The 19214-nt window shown below is 53.5% G+C and overlaps 5 protein-coding genes across 5 annotated transcripts; 3 read left to right on the forward strand and 2 right to left on the reverse strand.

Moving 5' to 3' along the window:
• Window positions 1-5208: 5208 nt before the first annotated feature.
• On the forward strand, window positions 5209-8590 carry BDP55DRAFT_644568 (uncharacterized protein; the record flags this gene model as incomplete). Its single annotated transcript, XM_060573588.1, has 2 exons — window positions 5209-5767; window positions 5829-8590. The coding sequence occupies 2 exons, from the start codon at window positions 5209-5211 to the stop codon at window positions 8123-8125; spliced, it is 2856 nt and encodes a 951-aa protein (XP_060435471.1). The 3' UTR covers window positions 8126-8590.
• Window positions 8591-8850: 260 nt separating this feature from the next.
• Window positions 8851-9873, reverse strand: BDP55DRAFT_723367 (uncharacterized protein; the record flags this gene model as incomplete). Its single annotated transcript, XM_060578735.1, has 2 exons — window positions 8851-9028; window positions 9854-9873. The coding sequence occupies 2 exons, from the start codon at window positions 9871-9873 to the stop codon at window positions 8851-8853; spliced, it is 198 nt and encodes a 65-aa protein (XP_060435472.1).
• Window positions 9874-11756: 1883 nt separating this feature from the next.
• BDP55DRAFT_644583 (mitochondrial 39-S ribosomal protein L47 (MRP-L47)-domain-containing protein) lies at window positions 11757-13136 on the forward strand. Its single transcript, XM_060573589.1, has 2 exons — window positions 11757-12399; window positions 12460-13136. The coding sequence occupies exons 1-2, from the start codon at window positions 11870-11872 to the stop codon at window positions 12848-12850; spliced, it is 921 nt and encodes a 306-aa protein (XP_060435473.1). The 5' UTR covers window positions 11757-11869; the 3' UTR covers window positions 12851-13136.
• A 404-nt stretch (window positions 13137-13540) lies between these two features.
• BDP55DRAFT_204576 (GDP dissociation inhibitor) lies at window positions 13541-15899 on the forward strand. The gene is made up of 8 exons (XM_060565961.1): window positions 13541-13803; window positions 13927-13951; window positions 14018-14077; window positions 14146-14173; window positions 14239-14584; window positions 14647-15186; window positions 15242-15396; window positions 15457-15899. Exons 1-8 carry the CDS (start codon window positions 13758-13760, stop codon window positions 15649-15651), a joined length of 1395 nt encoding a protein of 464 aa, XP_060435474.1. The 5' UTR covers window positions 13541-13757; the 3' UTR covers window positions 15652-15899.
• Window positions 15900-16396: 497 nt separating this feature from the next.
• BDP55DRAFT_723370 (nucleolar GTP-binding protein 1) lies at window positions 16397-18805 on the reverse strand (the record flags this gene model as incomplete). Its single annotated transcript, XM_060578736.1, has 6 exons — window positions 16397-16438; window positions 16526-17768; window positions 17833-18061; window positions 18130-18261; window positions 18371-18693; window positions 18795-18805. 6 exons carry the CDS (start codon window positions 18803-18805, stop codon window positions 16397-16399), a joined length of 1980 nt encoding a protein of 659 aa, XP_060435475.1.
• Between the last annotated feature and the right edge of the window lie 409 nt (window positions 18806-19214).

Here is a 19214-nt window from a genome sequence, read left to right on the forward strand (position 1 = left end):
GTTTTAATGTACCATGTATGCAGCCAATCCCTGGCGAGTGTTTTTGTTCTGCAGCAGACAGACAGCAGGTGCCGCCAGGTAGAGTTCCCGAATGAGAAGAGAGGTATGAATGCCGCCCAGTATCCCACGCCCAGCGAGCGTCTGCATGGTTGGTGCATCCACAGAGCAGGGGCAGATCCTCGTAAGATGCAGCTGGCGGGTACCTCGGATCTCGAGGCGGCGAGCATGGCAGTGGGCAGCAAGGTGCCCTACCCTGCCCTGCCCTTTTCAGGTACCCATACATTGAGCGTGCCGTGGCCGGACTGCAGAGTAACGATACCACGTCGATTCGCGTGCGGCGGTCGTGACGTTTGCAGGGTTGGCAATCGTCTCATCAATTTTTGGCGAACATGGTTAGAGACGTTTACCTTGCCCAATTGGAAGGACACCCATGGCCATGAACCGTTGGAAGCGGCGGAGTTTCCGTGTGTACTCCGTACTGTACAGAGGAATACAGAGTGGCATGGTTTGTAATCTGTATGGTAGGTTGGTCAACCGTCAATGTCGGTGATGAGAGCTCGTGTGGGTGTCGTCGAAGATAGTTCTGATCTTTGTGTGTGGCCACTTGGGCGGTGCGACATGGATGGTCCAGGCTGTCAGCCATGTGAAAGAGCGACGAAGCTCGCGCTGATGCTAGGATTAACAGGGGTTGACGTAATGATGAGTGTTTTCCCGGCGTCTTTTGGGTGTAGGAGAGGCCGCCAGAAGACGAATTGGAGCGATTCAACCGCGTGTATCGTGTGTCGTGGGTGTGTCAAGTGGATTGTAACAAGAAAACAGACGGGCGGCATCCAGGAAGGCCGAGATACGGACTGCCAGCAGGGCCCCGAGAGGATGACAGCGCTGTTTCGAGTAACTGTGCGTTGGCTGTGATGGTGGTGAGAGAACGTCAGGATATAGTATGATATGTTCAAGTGCAATTGGCAGCATTGAGACAAGAATAAGGGTTCATCACATCTGCTGGCGCGTGCTGGCCTGCAGGTGGAATCCAACCTGGAATCCACCCACGCACGTACGGTATTCTCATCCTGAAGAAACGGGAGTTGTGAAGGGAGGGGGGTCTTTTTGGGGTCGACGCCGTGACGGGAAGGGACGAGGAGGGGTCAAGATGGCAGGCGGGCGGCTGCTCCTTCTGGCGGATACTTCACCTTTGTGTGTTCCTTGGGCTTGGGGAACCTCCGTGCCCGTACTTACCTCACTCCCACTGACTGGACGGGAATCAAGAGGAGCATGGCCATGAGGTGGGAGACTAGGACCACATTCGCGGGAGTGCATGCTGCAGTCTGCACAGAGCATGTCTCTTTTTTATTTATTTTTAAGGGGAGAAGCCACTAGACGACACCGCCAACAACGTGCCAGCGTGGGAACCACAGCGGCATGGCGGCAGTGCCAGACGGGATAGTTCGGGGTGTGTGGGCCTACGAGGTAAGGTAAGGTATGCAATGGTGGACGCTGTTCACTGCTGGGCCCCGGGGGGAGGGGGGAAGTAGATGGATCTCTCCTGCGTACACGGCGGGAATTGTGGTCAGGTCACTCTCACTGCCTGGCTAGGGCAAATATTCTACGGATACACAGAGTGACAGAGTACCAACTGGAGACGTACTCTTCCCGAACCCGGGGGCTGGGAAGGGTGGTGGGTGCTTTGTTGCTGGTTCGGGGCAAAGGCGCACGAGGAACGACAACCAGGACGGGGACCAAAGGAAGTGGGAAAAAAAAGGGGGGTCGTGGAAGTATTGGAAGAATTCGAAGAAGGGAAATAAAACCGGGACAAGACTCGAGCAACTTCATCTTCCTAGTCGACAAGGAAGGAACCACAAATGCTCGGCAGGCACAGATAGCATCGAGTATGAAGTACGGACGACGAGTACGAAACTACGAAGAACATCCGTACTGTGCCTTCCCTCCCTCAATCACCTCAGGCTCTTACGATGACATACAATACAATGCGACACGACACAGTGGTGCAGGTGCAGTGAACCAGCGTGCCAGTCCTTTTGCTCGAATGCGGTTTCATTTTCAGGAAGGTGTGCGGATGCGGAGTTCTTTCCGCCCATGCCCACGGCAAACTGGCAATGAAAAGACATGGCAAGCGCCAGGGCAGGGCCTCTGAAGCAAGGAAGGCGGACAGGCAGACGCTACCACCTTGGCTTAGCACGGCATGGTTGGCATGGTATGAGAATGCCGCAGGAGAACCGTCTTGAAGAAACGTATGGAACTCTGTACACAACCGCCAAGGTACCAGCCTGTCTGCTGCCACCTTTGCCTCCCTGAAATCGTGCAAAAGGTTGTCATCTGGATGGTAATGATGAGAAAGTTTAAATGTCCCGTTCTTGGTTTTGCGACTTTCTTGGGACGCTGTGAAGGCTGAGGTCATAAGATACCATTCAGGGGAGGGTTTCCCTGGAGAATTGGAACCGCGTTTAATAACGAACCTAACGCAAGGCATGTAGCATTGCTCGGGGAATTAGACTGATATTGCGGTAAAAGCAGACGGTGAGACAAGTGACTTGACACCAACTGGACCATTCGATCATTACTCGCTACTCAATCACGATGTAGATACGGTGAGGTGAGGTAAATAGATTAGAGCAGAGCGCACAGAGAAAAAAAGAAGAAGAGGTACACAACCCACCGTTTTAGAGTCAAGGTGAAAATGGCAGCGTCGAGCATAATAATATAGCAGTGCATAGCCCAGCCGATCTAATGCAGGCCTTGACAATGCTATGCCTGTTTCTCCCTCCTGTTAATTTCTACTTCCTCTCTTTCCCGGTCTTCTCTCATTACGAAGCGCCAAACTAATACCGCACCCAGGCTCACCTCCTGCGTAGGTACCTGCTCATTCCGGACCTGGACAGCGCAAATACGGTCGTTTGACGAGGCACCTTATCCCAGCTGCGAGACCGCGTGCACCTCATGTCGGAAGGGAAAATGGGTATTTGAAAAAAAAAAAAAAAAAAAAAAAAAAAAAAAAAAAAGGGTTCGCGTCACCGCCCTATTGGCAGACCACGGTAACGGTAGGCGTGAACCCTGTGCAAATACTGACAGGTGCCCTCGGGCAGGTATCTTGTTCCGTACCGCCTTCCTCAGGCGAACAGACATGAATGGATTACTAGGTGCAGCTAGTTCGATTTTTGACACTCGCCTGCACAATGGACGTCGACCGAACCAAGCACCCAAGTTCGCATTACCTCACCTTTTTCTCCCATTCCCTCCCGCATTGTCTGTTTCCCAGCACACACCACCGTCTCTTGAATCGCGTACCTCGTCCTCAGGTATTCCTCAAGGGCCTCGTCTCTGCTTTTATTGCGTACCCAAGCCAAGGTACCCGTACACAGTAGATCTGACCGTACAGTGCTCGCCCTGTGTACAACAACCGTCTCCGAGGCAGGCGTGCCCAGGCAGACGCAGGCATTGGCAGGCGCTTCCTCAAAATTTTCTCAATTGCCCTCGGAAATCAGGAAGGAACATGGGTGCTTGTACCTTCCTGGCTTGCTGCGCACCAGACTGTCGCGCGGTCTCTCCCCGTCTCTCTTCTTCTTTTGCGCGGTCCTGGGCTGTCTGTGTAATTTATTCTTGCTTCTGCGTGTATGTGTGCATGGGAAAATTTCCTTCTCTTTCGGAATTTCCTACCTGTGCCTTCCACCTCCCGCCTCTTCGTCTTTTCGTCATCAATCTGCCGCTGACCTATTCTTTGACTGCACGGCTGACTCTGACTCGACGAAAATTCCATCACCGAGAATCAGTTCTCGAAACGGGACACACAAGCAACAATCCGGCAAATCCTCTGATATTTATTACCTTAGCCCCAAAGTGGATTGAGTGCAAAAAAGGAAAGAAGCAAAACGGGTCACCCTCCCACACCTTCCCAGTCACCCACCACACTGATTTTCACTCGCATCCGCCATCCACACACCCCTCCTAAAAAATTTGTACTGTCCAGCCGTCCGCACCTCACTCAGATGCTTTCATCTTGGACCGCGGTGACCTCCAACTTTCTTGTTGTGCTTCGGCCAAGTCTTTCTCTTCTCTGCTACCCAAGCACTCGAGGTTACTTGTCATCTCTTACCTACTACTCCGTAAACAACTTGAGCAGAAACATCAAGTCCTTGCCATTCGCAGTCACCTGCAGTAATACCGTACTGTACAATATCGGAGTATCCTACCCTTCGTGCCTTCCTTGCACAAAAAGGAAGAAGAATCCACCGGTACACACCGTCCCACCCTGGTCTCCTTCCTGCCCACCTTTCCCTTCCTCACCTACCGATCCATTATCCGTCAACCAGGATTCCGACCAACGGCCAACCTCCCACACTTTCTCCGAAAAAGGCCCTTCATAAAGACCAAGCCGGATCCACTCCTCCCAGAAGGGGCGACGTCCAAACCCACTTCTTCCCTTTTTTCCCCCCTCCACCTCTTTGGACAGAGTGACCATTGCTCAACGGTTCCTGCCTCGCACACCCTCGGCACCCACCCCAGCAAGACCACTTTTTCTTCCCACTTACAGATACCCCCCATCCCTTGCAACACCCCCCTCTCGGCGGCGCCAGGTACCTGACAGTTTTTTTTTTCTTGCCGAAGAGCAACGCGAGAAAAAAATAAAAAGGATCGGGGCCCATCTGCTCCACTCCCGACCCTCCCCAAAACCACCTCCAAACGGGATCAACTGGAGCCTCATCCCACCACAGAAAGTCCACCTTACAAACAACACTCTCTGCGCGTGTTGTCCTCTTTGGGTTCGCGACTTCCTTCATTCGTCTGGCGGAAAGCTTATCCTGAAGAACTTCTCGACTGTGCATCACTACACTCGAGTTTACTTCTTTTCACCCTGCAGCATCATCTTCAACCGGGTCGGCGACTTGACTGTCCTTGTCCCACAAAACTTTTTCCACGAGACCCTCGACGAGTCCCGTACGTACAGACGTGAGAACGCGTCTTGATCTCGCAACAAGCAAGCTGCTCTGTGCGCCTTTGTCTCGACAAAAGGCCAACAGACCTGCCGCGGATAGCATGGACGCTTCCCAGTACCCTACCAATGGTATAAACACGACGTCGGCCTCCTACCCGTCGCCCCCCGCCATCACGCCTCATCAACTTCAGCACACCAACTCCCCGCTGCCTCACCAGACTCTGCCGCCTTTGCAGCCGCAGACCTCCGCCGCCATGAACCAAATGTACGGCAGCAACCCTCACACTCCTCGCACTCCTGCGACTCCCAACACTCCGGGCTCCCAGAACAACATGCCGCCGTACCAGCCTCAACAGCAGCAGCAGCAGCAGCAGCCCCGCGGTCCTTACCAGCAGATGGGCCAGTATCCTCCCCCGCCCCAGGCCTATGGCACTCAGTCCATGCTGCCCCAGACCACGATGGCTTCTTCTCACCCGCAGCCCATCGCGCCTGCTCCCGCGTCTGGACGCGTCCCTCCCGTCCTGCGTCCCATGCCCGCCGGTGGTGTCATGCCCCAGCCCGGTATGAACTCTCCTTATGGCCCTGGCGGTGTCATGCCCGGTGGCATGGGTGACGCCGATCAGCCTACACACGTCGTCGGCTCTCAGGGTCGCCGTGGCATTCTCCCCAGCGCTCCTGGTCGCCCTGCCGCTACTCCCGCTGGCGCTGGCAACACCAAGAGCACCGTCATTCCGGTCAAGGATGCCGATGGCAAGTTCCCTTGCCCTCACTGCACAAAGACCTACTTGCACGCGAAGCACTTGAAGCGTCATCTCCTGCGCCGTAAGTCATAACCCACTAACCCACGCAGCTTATCCCCCTAGCTGACACGGATGATCCATAGACACGGGCGACCGCCCCTACATGTGTGTGCTGTGTCGCGACACTTTCTCGCGAAGTGACATTCTCAAGCGTCACTTCCAGAAGTGCTCCATTCGCCGAGGTAACCCGACTGGTGCTAGTCACTTGTCTCACCCTCAGGCTCATGTCAAGAAGAACGCTGCGCAGCAGCAGAAGGCAGCTCTTGGTCAGGATGGCGGTCTGAACCACCTCAATGGTTTGGGTAACATGCCTGCGGATGGCATGGTTCAGCCTTTTGGTATGATGCCTGTGTCGGACGGGATGAACAACCTGGCAAACGACCAGAATCAGTTGTCGCGCGCCAGCAGCCTGACTAGGCTTGATAATGGCAGTAACCAAGACAGACGGGATTTGACAGGTTCTGTCATGGATGCTTCTGGCCGAGGTGGCAACTTCGAGCAGGCATACAACGGCAATGTCCCTAGCTCCATGACGCCCAATATGAATCAACAGATGCAAAACTACAATATGCCCCCGGGTCAAAATGGAATGTCCATGTATGGCGGGTCGAACTCGAACCAACAATCGGGCCTTGATTGGTCTCAAATGTTCCAGGCTGGTGCGCAACAAACCTACGCAAATCATACTCAATTCCCCCCTAATCTTGGACAGACGCAGATCGCAACCAAACCAGAGCCTAATACCGGCGTCGAAAGTACAGAAGGTCCGCCTGGCCACCCAAACCACCCCGATTCCCTATTTTTCTCGACCTGGGACGTATCGCCATCGATCCAAGATCCCTTTACCCATCTCTCCAACCAGATCCTCAACTTCTTTTACCCTCCAGGTTCCCCGATTACCGACGAAAGCGCCGGCTTCAACCTATACTTCTCCGCCGAAAACATCCGCGATTTCCTGGAAAAGTACACTCATTTCCATGTCCATTTCCCCATTCTCCATACACCCACGTTCCGTATTGTGGAAGCCTATACTGGCTTGTTGGCTGGCATGTGCTGCATGGGCGCTTGCTATTCTGACCGTCTTTCCCCAGATCACGTGCGCGACATGATGAATTTCCTCAGGTCCGCACTGGTTCGCGACGTGCCGTTTTTAGCCAACTCAGTGGGCCAACAGCAGAATGGTAACGCTGACGCTGGTGCTTCAAGTAACGGTCATCGGGACCTTGAGCAACTCCAGTCTGTGATGCTGCTCCAAATTCTGCTGATCTGGAATAGTACGCCACAGCATCGTGAGAGCGCTCGTGAGATTTTCCCAGCAATGGCGGAGCAGACTCGTCGTCTTCGTCTCTTGGAGGTCTCCACCAGCATGCCCCTCTTCAGTCCGCTGCACCAGAGCAACTTTACCCCTCAGAACTACGATGTCTCCACATTCGATTGGGGTGTGTGGGTTGAACAGGAAAAGCGGATACGCCTGATGCACATCATCTTTCTCTGCAACTCCGCCATGGAACTCTATTTCAACGCCCAGTCTCAACTCGACAGCTTCGAGATGCACATCCCGCTGCCATCTGATGATGCAGCGTGGGACGCACGGACGAAGAAGGATTGCGAAGATGCTTTGGGCTTACACGGAGACGAGTTGGCACAGCAAAAGAATCCCAATGGCACACGGCGCAGCAAGCAACCGGAAATGGACTATGCTCTCCAAGCTTTACTTCACGGGTCCTACCAGATCCAACCAGGCAGGACGAATCTGTACGGAAAATTCATCATGATACACGCCATTCTGTCCTTGATCCGACGAGCTCAACTGGACGGTAGTGCCGTTATGAAGGGTTACGCCACTCCACCAATGAGCGATTGGATGGTGAATGGTGGATCAGACAATGGCATTTCCAGCGGCAGGGCAACACCTGTTGACCCAGCTTTGCAGGGCATTCCGGTACAGGTGCACGATTCATTCCGCATGGCTCTGCAAAAGTTCAAGACCAACTGGGACACCGACATGATCAACCAATTCCCTCCTGGATCGGCGAAGAACGTCCGTAGGTATGGTTTCTCTAGGGACGGCATCCATTTCTACTGGCTTGCAAAGTACCTATTGAAGCATACTCGGATATCAGAGCTGCAAATGGAATCGGATGCGCGTTTCATGCAGGTTATGCAACTGCTGAAGTCGGTGAAGGCGTGGGTAATGTCGGACGGGGCGTCTAGGGGTGAGGATATGGGATCGGTTGGAGAGATCGACAAGGATTTTGGAGTGTCAAATCTGACACTCGACATGGCGCGGCTTTTCAAACCTCTTCCGGCGGTGGTGGAGGATCCAGGCATACCTTCTGTGCAAACGAACATCGGCACAACGGGCGGCGGCATGCTTTGACTTTACAAAAAAAAAAAACCTGCATTTGGTCGGCGTTTGTTTTTTTTACTCATTTTCATCTTTTCTGTTTTGTTTCCTCACGGATCCGTTCTCATCAACTCATATGCTTTGTTGCGGAAAAGCATCTCGATTCCCTCTTGCATCAAAGCCGGATTGATTGACGGTGGTTACTTCTGATATGCATCTTGTGGCGGGTGGTTTCATGCGATAGACGGGGAGGTGGAGTTGGCACTGCATTAGACTGCGATCAGATAGAACTTGGGAGGCTCTCGGGTGGCACCAGCGGTGGCCCGACGAGGTTGTCACGATTATTCATGGCTTTTCGCTCATAATGACTTGTTTCGGCGGTTTGCGTGGCTAGGCTGGTCTGGTCTAATGTTAGATGCCTCAAAATGGGTGGTACTCGTGCTTTTTTTTTCCCTGTTTTATCGCGACAACGAAGAAAAACAAACGAGATGCAGAGGCACCACTGCCAGCACAGTTTTTTCCATTGCTCTTTTGAACTAGTAGCATGAACTTAGACATTAGAAACTGCAAAAATCGACTCGACTGTACAAACTAAACACCTTCGCCATAATTTTACATCCAGTGAACCTCACTGCAACCAAATCGATATTGGGTCGCACATTACCCATCATCAGCTCTCTACAAACATTCGTCTGTAGTCTTCGATGACAAAAAACCAACCGGGCTGTCCTCCGCCGCCGGGAACGATGTCTGCTCGCTCAGGACCTGTCGACGACGGTGACTTTGGGCACGTACTTGTCGACGACGGCCTTTTCCTCGGGCGTCGGCTGGTACTTCTCCTCGGCCCGGTCGGAGTAGTAGAGACCTGCGCCGCCCCAGGCCAGGACCGCGACGCCGAAGCCCAGGCGGGTCTTTGGGGTGAGGTTCTTGTATGCTCTGTGGGGGGATGGGGGCTGTAAGTATTATGTTTGTTTGGTTCCTTGGCGTCATTGGGATGGGGATGGGGAAGGGAAAGGGGGGCGTTCAGGTTCCTGAGTTTGGGGGCCGTTGGGCAGGACCGGGAAGAGGGGGGAACAGAAGGGGAGGTGATGGGGCAGGGTGTGGTTAAGCTTACTTGAACATCTGGTCTATGGCGAGGCTGGGGAGGGGTGTTGTGAGATGGAGAGAGAGAGAGAGAGGAGACAGGTGGTGGTTTTGAGAGAATGCGGGCTGTTGGCGTATGTAGTTTAAGGGGGGGGGGGTCCTGATAGAGAGGTGTGCTGCTTTCAGTAGAGTCACTGGAGGGAATTATTAGAAGATGAACTCAGAAGGACTTGATGCGAATTGAGACAAGACGAGCGAGATCTCTCCGGTTCGAGTGAAGGGCTGGACGTTGGACGCGGCGGTAGCGATGAAAAGCAGTTTTTTTTTGCGTGGATGAGTTGACGGGACGGGGTTTCTGATGTTGGAAAAGGCTTGATTGTCATTGGTTGACGAAACTCTGGGCGATGGAAACAGTGGGGACGTGGAGGACGTCAAGCCTCTGTCCACGATCCTGAACTTTCAGAGCTCGCGCCTAAACCCGTCTTCTATATTTCTATGTTTCTTCCTAACTTTCTCGTCTTTCCGAATTGACCGCGTTGGTTTCGGCATGATGGTTTCACAAGGCTTAAGTCCTAAAGTGCGGATGACATCCGCCGGAGGCCCAGTCTTGAGATAGGCGAGTGAGCTCGGCGTGCAAGCAAGCGTGTCACTTCCACGAAATATAGATGAATCTCTTACCGCAGAGCTCTTGGAGACATGGTTTATTTTTTTAATCTTAGAAAGGCGTTTCAGGAGGTCACGAAACAAAAAAGCTTTGTGCAAAAGGTATGTAGGCGCAGGAAGTTCGTGGCCGCGGAGAAGAATATAAAGCGCTCGGAGTGTGTGGGAACATTTTGTTCGAATTATCTAGTTACTTACTTGCACAGTTTACTCTTCGAGGATGCTGGAAATGGCGTTGTTTTCGGTTCAAAAAATAAGGGAGATTGGGTATTTCGGACCTTTGCGTCGAGGACAAGGATGCGTAAAGAATCCCGTCTCGGTGGCATCAGCCATACCTACTATCGAGATTGAGAACATGAGGACGATTGCTGAGCTACCTGACTATTTGCAGCCATAGATGGGAGCTGGTTGTGGTTGTCGGTGGTGAGGTGAGTGGGAGGACAACACCATAGCCACAGGGAGAGCCTCCAAACGGCAAAGTGCGCGCTCCCTATCCTCTGAGTAACGGACAGGTTGTAGCGCAATTTCTTAAAGATTTTGGAGACGGTATGTCTAGTTCCTTCCCTCTGTACCTCCATATACATCAAGCATGTTCACATATCTGCTTATTTGAGAAATCAATGTTTTAGCTGCTGGCCTAATTGTCGTGTGATAGCAATAAAACATGTAAGTCAGAGGCATCTGAATGAACAGAGGGGGCAACAAAGAGTTCACCGCCGGTGTGGCTACATCTGTTGGCGGTTATTACTGTGCTCGTCCTTGGGGGGGGGTAATTGTTTGTCGATGTTTGACCATACCATCACCTTGCCAGTTTATTCAAAAAGTCAAAAAGGTCAAAAGCTCAGGTGTCCAGTCCGTGAATCGAACTGGGAACCCTACGAATTCCTCCATCTGAGAAGACTTCGCAGGATTTCATCACCAAGTTCTGTACTAACGGACCAGGGCGTTATACCGCTCGACCATGAGGATCGATTGGGCTTGGTTGACGAATGAGACCCTGGGACTGAATATGAGGGTACTGGGCCGGGGTGAGTGTTGCGTATTCCTCTACATATTCCTATTTAATTTTGACACGAGGAAGAGCCCCCTATAGCCATCAGGGCGAGGATGATTCACCAACCGACCTAGGAAGGCGCCTGCTGTTACTGGTGACAGAAATGGGTTTGGCGGGGCCTGTATGCGCTTTTTTTAGTCTGATATTCATCCTATTTCTTCTGAGTAGAGCAGGAAGAATATTGGGCATCAACTGGCACTCTGGGACGCAAATATCAACTTGTAACAAGATGTAGTCACTGACTCTTACTTGAATGGCCTTGATGATCGATCAAGAGAAATTCCGACAGTAAGACCTTCTTGGGGAAGTCTGGTAAGCAACAGATGAAGTTGTAAGTCGCATGTTGATTATGTTACGCTCCTGAAAGTCTTGGAGGGAGTTGATGCCTGCTGATCGCTGTTCGCTAATCGCTGACCTTCTGGTTTTGCCCCATGAGCTATCTGCTAACTTAGTCTCTACACTTGGTTCTGGTACTCTTCAATTAGTTTAATGTCACTGAATAAGTGTTTCACCTTTGCGCTTGCCCATTCCCATAAGTCCCTCGTACCAAACAGGGGTGGGTGGTTGCTGGGGTTGAGATCAACAATGGAGGAAGGGCACTCAGTAGGTAGAAGGAAAACGCTGGTCTCTGTTCCCAATCTCCTCGCTACAAATAAAGAGTCCTTCAGAATTTGCAACCAGCGAGAAAGAGAGAAGTAAAGATGCAAAACGTTGGGTGAAGCTTGGATTCAGCGAGATCGTGGGATATTAAGGAGAGGAACTTGTCACCTAAGCCACACCGGCTGGTCAAGCCACAAGTCTGTGAGGACGCTTGACAGGCGCACAGACCCACACGGTAGCTCGTTCACCCGCAGCCGCAACGATTCAGCGTTTGATTGGCCAGAGACTTTGCCAAATTTCTAAACTGGCGAAATAGTACGAGCTCTAGGAAAGGGATTCGTGATCCTTACCAGCACCCACGTTGAAACCAATTGCCAGAGATGGCGAACCCCAATGCGATGCGGCCATCGATAGGTCGCGTATTGCGCCTCCAGGAGACTCGGCAATGGCTGCCCACGACGCCGACGACGGCTGCGCAACCCCGAACCGCAGCGGCATGCTTCTCGACTTCGGCTGCGCACTCGGTGCGCAAGACTCGCGACAACAACCGCTTGCGAGGCGTCAGTACCATGAAGAGATCAGGTCCTCGTGAGCCGCTGTCCGTATCATGGGAGACGCTACCCAAGCCGACGAACCACAAGCGTGAGGTTCTCACGGACCCGAACCACGGGCTCTGGGACTTTTTCTACGGCAAGAACAAGCTCTTGAACACGCCCAAAGAGGACCAGTCTCACGGCCGTGCATGGACGGTGGATGAGCTGAGAAAGAAGAACTGGGAAGACCTCCACTCGCTGTGGTATGTCTGTCTGAAGGAGAGGAACCGCATTGCGACGACGAGCCTCGAACGTGAGAGACGCAAAGTCGGTTTCGGAGGATTCGAGGCCAACAACAGGGACGAGACGGTTCGTATCTTGCCTCTCACATGACTTTTATAAGATGGATGCTGACTGGCACTTGTTTAGGTTGTCACGACGATGAAGGCGATCAAGCACGTCTTGACCGAACGCTTTTACCTCTGGGAGGATGCGCGCAGGTTGGCAGAGAACGACCCCGAGGTCAATCTCTCTGGTGAAGGAGAGGCATACACGCCGTTGGCAGGATACGAGAACACGGAAGAGTCCAACAAGTACCTCCCTCAGGAGGTCGAGGCCGCGGCTGTCGAGTCACCAGTTATCGAGGCTCAAGTTGTCGAGACGCCTGCTGAGCCTGAGGCAGAGAAGAAGGAAGCTGCGCCTGTCACGCCAGAGGCTGAGGCTGAGGTTGAGGTGAAGGTCAAGCCACCGCACCCAGCGAAGAAGGTCAAGCCCAGCAAGCCGGTTGAAAGCAAGCCCGCGCCGGCGATGCCCAAGCCGAAGATTTGAGCAGCTCACGTAGCTGTTTGTTGTCTCCCCGTTCAGCGCGAGGGTCGTAGACGGGAGAGTCATGTACCATTGTATCCAGACATGTATAGAATCTTGTACGATACGAATATTTTGTGCCAGGCGTATTAAGGAAGCCGTTCCAAAGGAAACATTCTCACTCTTGACACTATTGGCGACTTGCAACTGTCGCATGGGACGCAGAGCTTGATTTGATGGCAACATTTGCCGTGGTCAATTCGAATTAGGATTGAATAAGATCTACAGAAAGTCTTGCATGAGAGAGAAACTGAATAAGAGATGAGACTTGTATTCGCATAATGTTACAGAACTGGGACGGGGAAGGGCGGGAGCTGGGTCCTTGTAGCAGGGACAAGCCCACTCACACCGCCGAGTGCGCCAGGTACACGCAGAGCAGAGAAAGGTCGAAGTACCATTTGAGCTAAGGTACTTGGACATGGACCGACCGAGGCCGCAAAGTTGCAAGTCTGCTAGCGGTGAGCAAGTGGCCAGCATAGTTTGCAGTGAGAAAGAGCGGGCGGAGAGCGGACCTTGCATGGGCCATTCAGAGGTACACTGGAGCCAGGACGGGCCCTCGGCGGGTATACTGCGTAGGCACTGGCCACTGGCCCCCAGTGACACGCTTGATGTGCTGAACCCCTCCATGTCCCTCCAAAACCCAACTGTTTCTAGCAATCTACGGCAAAGTAGGTGGCTCTTGCCCCCCCACTTGATCCTCCTTTGCTGCATGTTGCTCCCCCATGTCCCTCCTACACATCACCGCAACTACTTCTCCAGACATCCAACACCTCATACTTTTTCTCTCTCCTTCTCCCTCTGCTGCGAAACCACCGACTGACTCTAATTTAACAACAACTGTCACACACGCATACACCCCTCAGCCGCAACCATGGATGAGATTGCAAAGGAATACGATGTCATCGTGCTGGGCACTGGTAAGTGACGTTACGCCATCCTCCTTTATTTGCCCCGCATCGTCGCTCGTCGGCCTGTGGGGTTCCCGACTGCTCGAAAGAGCTTCCTGGCTGACTGGTCGATTCTCCGTCTTCTCTTTCTAGGCCTGACTGAGTGTGTTCTCTCTGGGTAAGCAAGCTCTCGTCGCCATCGCCCACCCGTGTGTGCTCTGCTAACCATTGTCTCTCCGCGCAGTGTTCTCAGTGTGAAGGGCAAGAAGGTCCTCCACATTGACCGCAACGACCACTATGGCGGGTAAGTCTCGCTCCTTAAGGCCGCGATCTGGCCTTTCGCCTAGAATGAACCCAGCTAAACTTCACCAGTGAGGCAGCTTCAGTTAACCTCGAGACGGTATGACATCCACGACTCTTCCCCACCCGCCCGTCGACAGGGGTTCTAACCCGATCTGCTCGCAGCTCTACAAGAAGTATGGCAACTACGCAAAGGGCGAGGAGCCCTGGACGAAGTATGGCCGTCTGAATGACTGGAACATCGATCTCGTGCCCAAGTTCCTCATGTCCGCGGGCGAGTTGACAAACATTCTCGTCTCGACCGACGTGACACGATACCTCGAGTTCAAGCAGGTCGCGGGCAGCTACGTTCAGCAGGGCCAGAGCTCCAAGGCTACTGTTGCCAAGGTTCCCTCCGATGCCGGCGAGGCTCTGCGTTCGCCCTTGATGGGCATCTTCGAGAAGCGCCGCATGAAGAGCTTCATCGAGTGGATCGGCACCTTTGACCGCAAGGACCCCGGCACACACAAGGGTGAGTTGCGGCATTACGAGGCATCGAGAGATCGTAGGACTAGACTGACAACTATGCGCTAGGCCTCGACATCAACAAGGTCACCATGAAGGAGGTTTACGACAAGTTTGGTCTCGAGACCGGTACCCGTGACTTTATCGGCCACGCCATGGCTCTCTTCACCACGGACGAGTACCTCACCAAGCCTGGTGGCGCCCCGGAGGCCATTGAGTGCATCCGCCTGTACGGAACCTCTGTGTCCCGCTACGGCAAGTCTCCTTACATCTACCCTCTCTACGGTCTCGGCGAGCTCCCCCAGGGCTTTGCCCGCCTCTCGGCCATCTACGGCGGTACCTATATGCTCAACACGAACGTCGACGAGGTGCAGTACGAGGGCGGCAAGGCTGTCGGTATCAAGGCCACTATGACTGGCGTTGAGGAGATGAAGTTCGAGACCAAGGCCAAGATGATCCTTGGTGACCCCAGCTACTTCCCCGGAAAGGTCAAGGTTGTGGGACAGGTTCTGCGCGCCATCTGCATCCTGAAGCACCCCCTGGCCGGCACCAACGACGCCGACTCTTCCCAGCTCATCATTCCCCAATCCCAGATTGGCCGCAAGAACGGTAAGTTCAGGTATTTGGAACAGTGGGCTCTGAATGTGTAACTGACTTAAGCTAGATATCTACATCGCTTGCGTCTCATCGGCACACAACGTTTGCCCCAAGGGCTACTGGATTGCCATCGTCTCAACCATTGCCGAGTCGAACGCCAACCACCACGTCGAGCTTCAGCCCGGTCTGGAGCGCCTCGGCAAGATTGAGGAGCAGTTCATGGTAAGAGAGAAGCCCAAGCCCGCGTCGTGTAAAATACAGGATGCTAATAATTCTTTTCAGGGCGCCCCGATCCCCATCTACGAGCCCACGGACGACGGCACCGGCGACAACGTCTTCGTCTCCAAGAGCTACGACGCCAGCAGTCACTTCGAGAGCACGACCGACGACGTCAAGGATATCTACCGCCGCGCCACCGGTGAGGAGCTCAAGGTTGAGGGTCTGAGAGAGGGTCTGCAAGTTGCGGATGAGCAGTAAGCGTAAAGGGATGCTTTATTGGAACATTTGCTTCAAAGCGGGTGAGGGGAGGAGGGGGCAAGTCTGAGAGGCATTGAGTCCTCGCACATCATAACAGACGACAATCCGGGGTAGATATATATTATCTTGGACGTAAACATCTGAGGGTGGTGCTATTCAAAGTTATTCAAGCCATTTTACTGCAATTTTCGGTCCCATCTAACTGAAAAATTGGTGCAACATTTTATGATACTTGCAGTACAGTGCTCACAAATGGACTCACTTCAAGTCTTCTGGTGATTTATTTTAGGTTTCTCATTCAGGGTATTCAATGGTCCTTGATTTGTAGCTTTGGAAAAGCCAACAAACATCTAGACACACGTAAAGCTGGTAATGCTACGACGCTTTTTTTGATATACGTTTCTCAAAAAAAGACATCGCAGAAATTCCCCCGTCTCCTTTTCTCCCATCTCCTTCGTAGCTTCCCAACTCATAGGAGCCTCATACCGACGACCTCTTCGGATGTGATGTGATGTGATGTGGTTTTGTGTCCGCAAGAGAATTGAAGGAATGAAGAAAACACAAACAAGGCAGTAGCAGCAGCAAACGAAACAAAAAAGACCACAAAACGCCCTCCATGCCTCCCTTTTCGAAAAATAATGAAGCATATTTACTTTTATTCTCTTTCCGTAAACATCCATTACCGTCTTTTTTCCCCGGCTTCCCGCCTTCCCGCTGCTGGCGATGGCAGTGATGGTGGGATTTCTTAACGTCTTTGGTTCTTGCCGAGGCCACGCTTGCCGGCAACCTGTAGTAGAGAAGAAGAAATTTGGTTAGCATTTTGCTTTTCAACTTTGGATAGAGTGTTTCAGTTTATGGGTGGAGTAAGACTTACCAAATGCCTTTGCAGCGATACGGTGGTGTGACGATCACCCTCACCCTGTCTCGCCATGCGGTTGCGCTTCTTCTGGGAGAGCTTGGCGAGGCGGTCGGCCTTGTCGCGGGCCTCGTCGTCCTGGACACCGTCCTCGCGCCTGTTGACGATGGGGGCGCGGCTCTGGCTGCGGGCGCGGCTGTGGGAGCGCAGGCGCTCGCGCGGGGTGGCGTCCGTGTCCATCATGTCGACGTCCTCGGTGCCGGCGCGGGAGAGGCCGGAGGAGCGACCGCGGGGGCGGGACTGGGCGCGGGCGCGGTTGACAATGTCGGTGGTGTCGACGCCGAGTTGGTCGAGGGCGTCGTCCATCTGGGAGAGGGGCACCTTTTGAGACTTGCGGGGGATGATGGCCTGGTTCTTGAGGCGCTTCTTCATCTTGGCCTCGTTACGGATGAGGGCTTGCTTCTCGCGGATGATCTCGGCCTTGGAGAGGATGTCGGCCTCCTCCTCGTCGTCGAGGTCCTCGTCCGACTCGTAGTAGCCCTCCTTCTCGAGGCGCTCCTCCTCCTCCTCGAGGGCCTGGAGCTTGGCTTCGATGTCCGGGTCGACAAAGTCGTAGACGTTCTTGCCGTCAAAGACCTCGGGGATCTTGTCGTGCTTCCACTCGGGGTTGGCGAGGAGCCAGTCCTGGCGCATGTCAACGCTGTAGACGCCGGCGCCACCGTTCTCGGCCTCGACGTCCTTGGCGAGCCTCCGGCGCTCCGGGTCCTCCTTGTCGTACTTCTTCATGTTCTTGATGCCCTCGGGGATGAAGGTCTGGAGGGGCTGGCTGGTGCCGGGCTGGGCGACGTGGATACGCGCCATGACGTCGGCGAGGCGGCCGCCAATGTTGCCGCTGGCGTTGGTGCCGGCGTTGAGCTTCTGGGAGACGCGCTCGGCAATGAGGCGCTCGCAGACGGTGTTCTTGACGTTCTGGACGCCCTCCTGGGTGTTGCAGGAGAGCTGGAGCATCTCGACCTCGCCCGACTTGAGGAGGCCCTGGAGCTGGGCTTGGGTCGCGGCGTCGAGGTCCTCGGGCTTGACCACGTCGATCTTGTTGACGACGATGAAGACGATCTTGTTCTGGAACAGGGGCTTGATGCTCTGGAAGAGGTTGATCTGAGCCTGGATGGAGTAGCCGCACTGCTCGCTGAGATCCATGAAGTAGAGAATGGCGGATCGCAGATGGGCGATGGCGGTGACGGACTGCATCTCAATGGTGTTCCTGTGAGGACTGTCAGATTCTGGGGTTCCCTCTCCTGAGTTATGAATGTCTGGATTTTGCTTACATCTCCTCGAGAGGGTGGTCGAGAATACCAGGGGTATCAATGCACTGGAAACGAAGGTACTTGTAGTCAAAGTGACCGCAGAAGAGCGACTTCGTTGTGAAGGCATACGGCTGGACATCGACGTCGGCTCTGGAGACAGATTTGAGGAAAGAAGACTTTCCGACGTTGGGGAAACCCGTGATGAGGAGGGTTCTGGTGTTGGGATCGATCGAGGGAAGACGGCCAAGATCTGTTTGTTCTCGCAGTCAGTACAAAAAACTCTTGTGCGTGCTCCAATGTCGTCGGATTGCCACTTACGCTGTCTAACCTGGTCGAGGTAAACCAGAGGGTCTTTGAGGCGCTTGATGAGCGTCGCCATGCGACCAAGCGCGGCGCGCTTCAGCTGCTTGCACTGAAACAGAGACTGGCCATACTTCAAGAGACGAACGTCTATACAAATTGCACCAAGTTAGCCACTTGCATTTCCCCTCCCAAAATCGAAAACCGCCTTTTTCCCCCACACGGGTGGAATGACTTTTAAAGAGCTGGATCTACGCACAATCTCTGGAGATGGTCTCGATGAGGTGCTTCGCGGTCGAGAGCTGACCGAGGGCGATCTTAAAGTGGTCGGCATCGTAGAGGGTGTTGATCAGGTCCTTGTGGAAGGGGTGGATGTCGTTGAGGCGAGGGAACGACTCGATGATCAGGCCGAGCTTCTCGCTGATGGTCTCCTGGGTGAACTTGACCTTGCGGGTGTAGAAGCCTCTGATTCTGGAAATCTTGAAACCAGAACGGATCTGGGTCGGCAGCCGGCGCTGCGTCCGCGAGAGGACAATGTCGAGGAACTCTTGCGAGTTGGGGACCGGGGGGAGATCCTTCCACCTGTCCGCGCAAAGCAATGGTTAGCAAAAGACTGGTAATGTTGTTTTTTGCAATGTCGCTCCTCCTTGAAAGTGATCGCATGTGGCAAGGTCATAACTTACTGAGTCTTCATTTTGGGCGGCTGGGGGTCTGCGTGGGAAAAAACTTGAAGCAGTCCTCAGATGTTGCGATCGGTCAAGATGCACCGTCGGTGAACTGCGCGAAGGTATTTGGGATGGGGGGCGGTGTTCTGCACTCGAATTTTTTTCTCTCGTTCGCTTATCTTATCGGCACGGACAGGTGGGGCGGGGGACCCCATCCCCTTAGTGGCCGCTCAGAGGTTTTGGTCGTGCACTCAAGAGTCAACGCTGATGGTCACAACTACTTTAGGTACCTTGCCCACTTAAGGGTGTATCTTAACCGCACTATTAAAACTAGGTATGATGATTGATTTCCAGAAGTTTGTCAACTTCTTGATACAAGTGCGGTCTAAATTGCCCCAGTAGATCAAACCAACAGAGAGTCCGTCTCGGCTGGTTGAA

This window comes from Colletotrichum godetiae, assembly GCF_030913485.1.
Source record: "Colletotrichum godetiae strain CBS 193.32 chromosome Unknown BDP55scaffold_3, whole genome shotgun sequence".
Taxonomy (NCBI): Eukaryota; Fungi; Ascomycota; class Sordariomycetes; order Glomerellales; family Glomerellaceae; genus Colletotrichum; species Colletotrichum godetiae.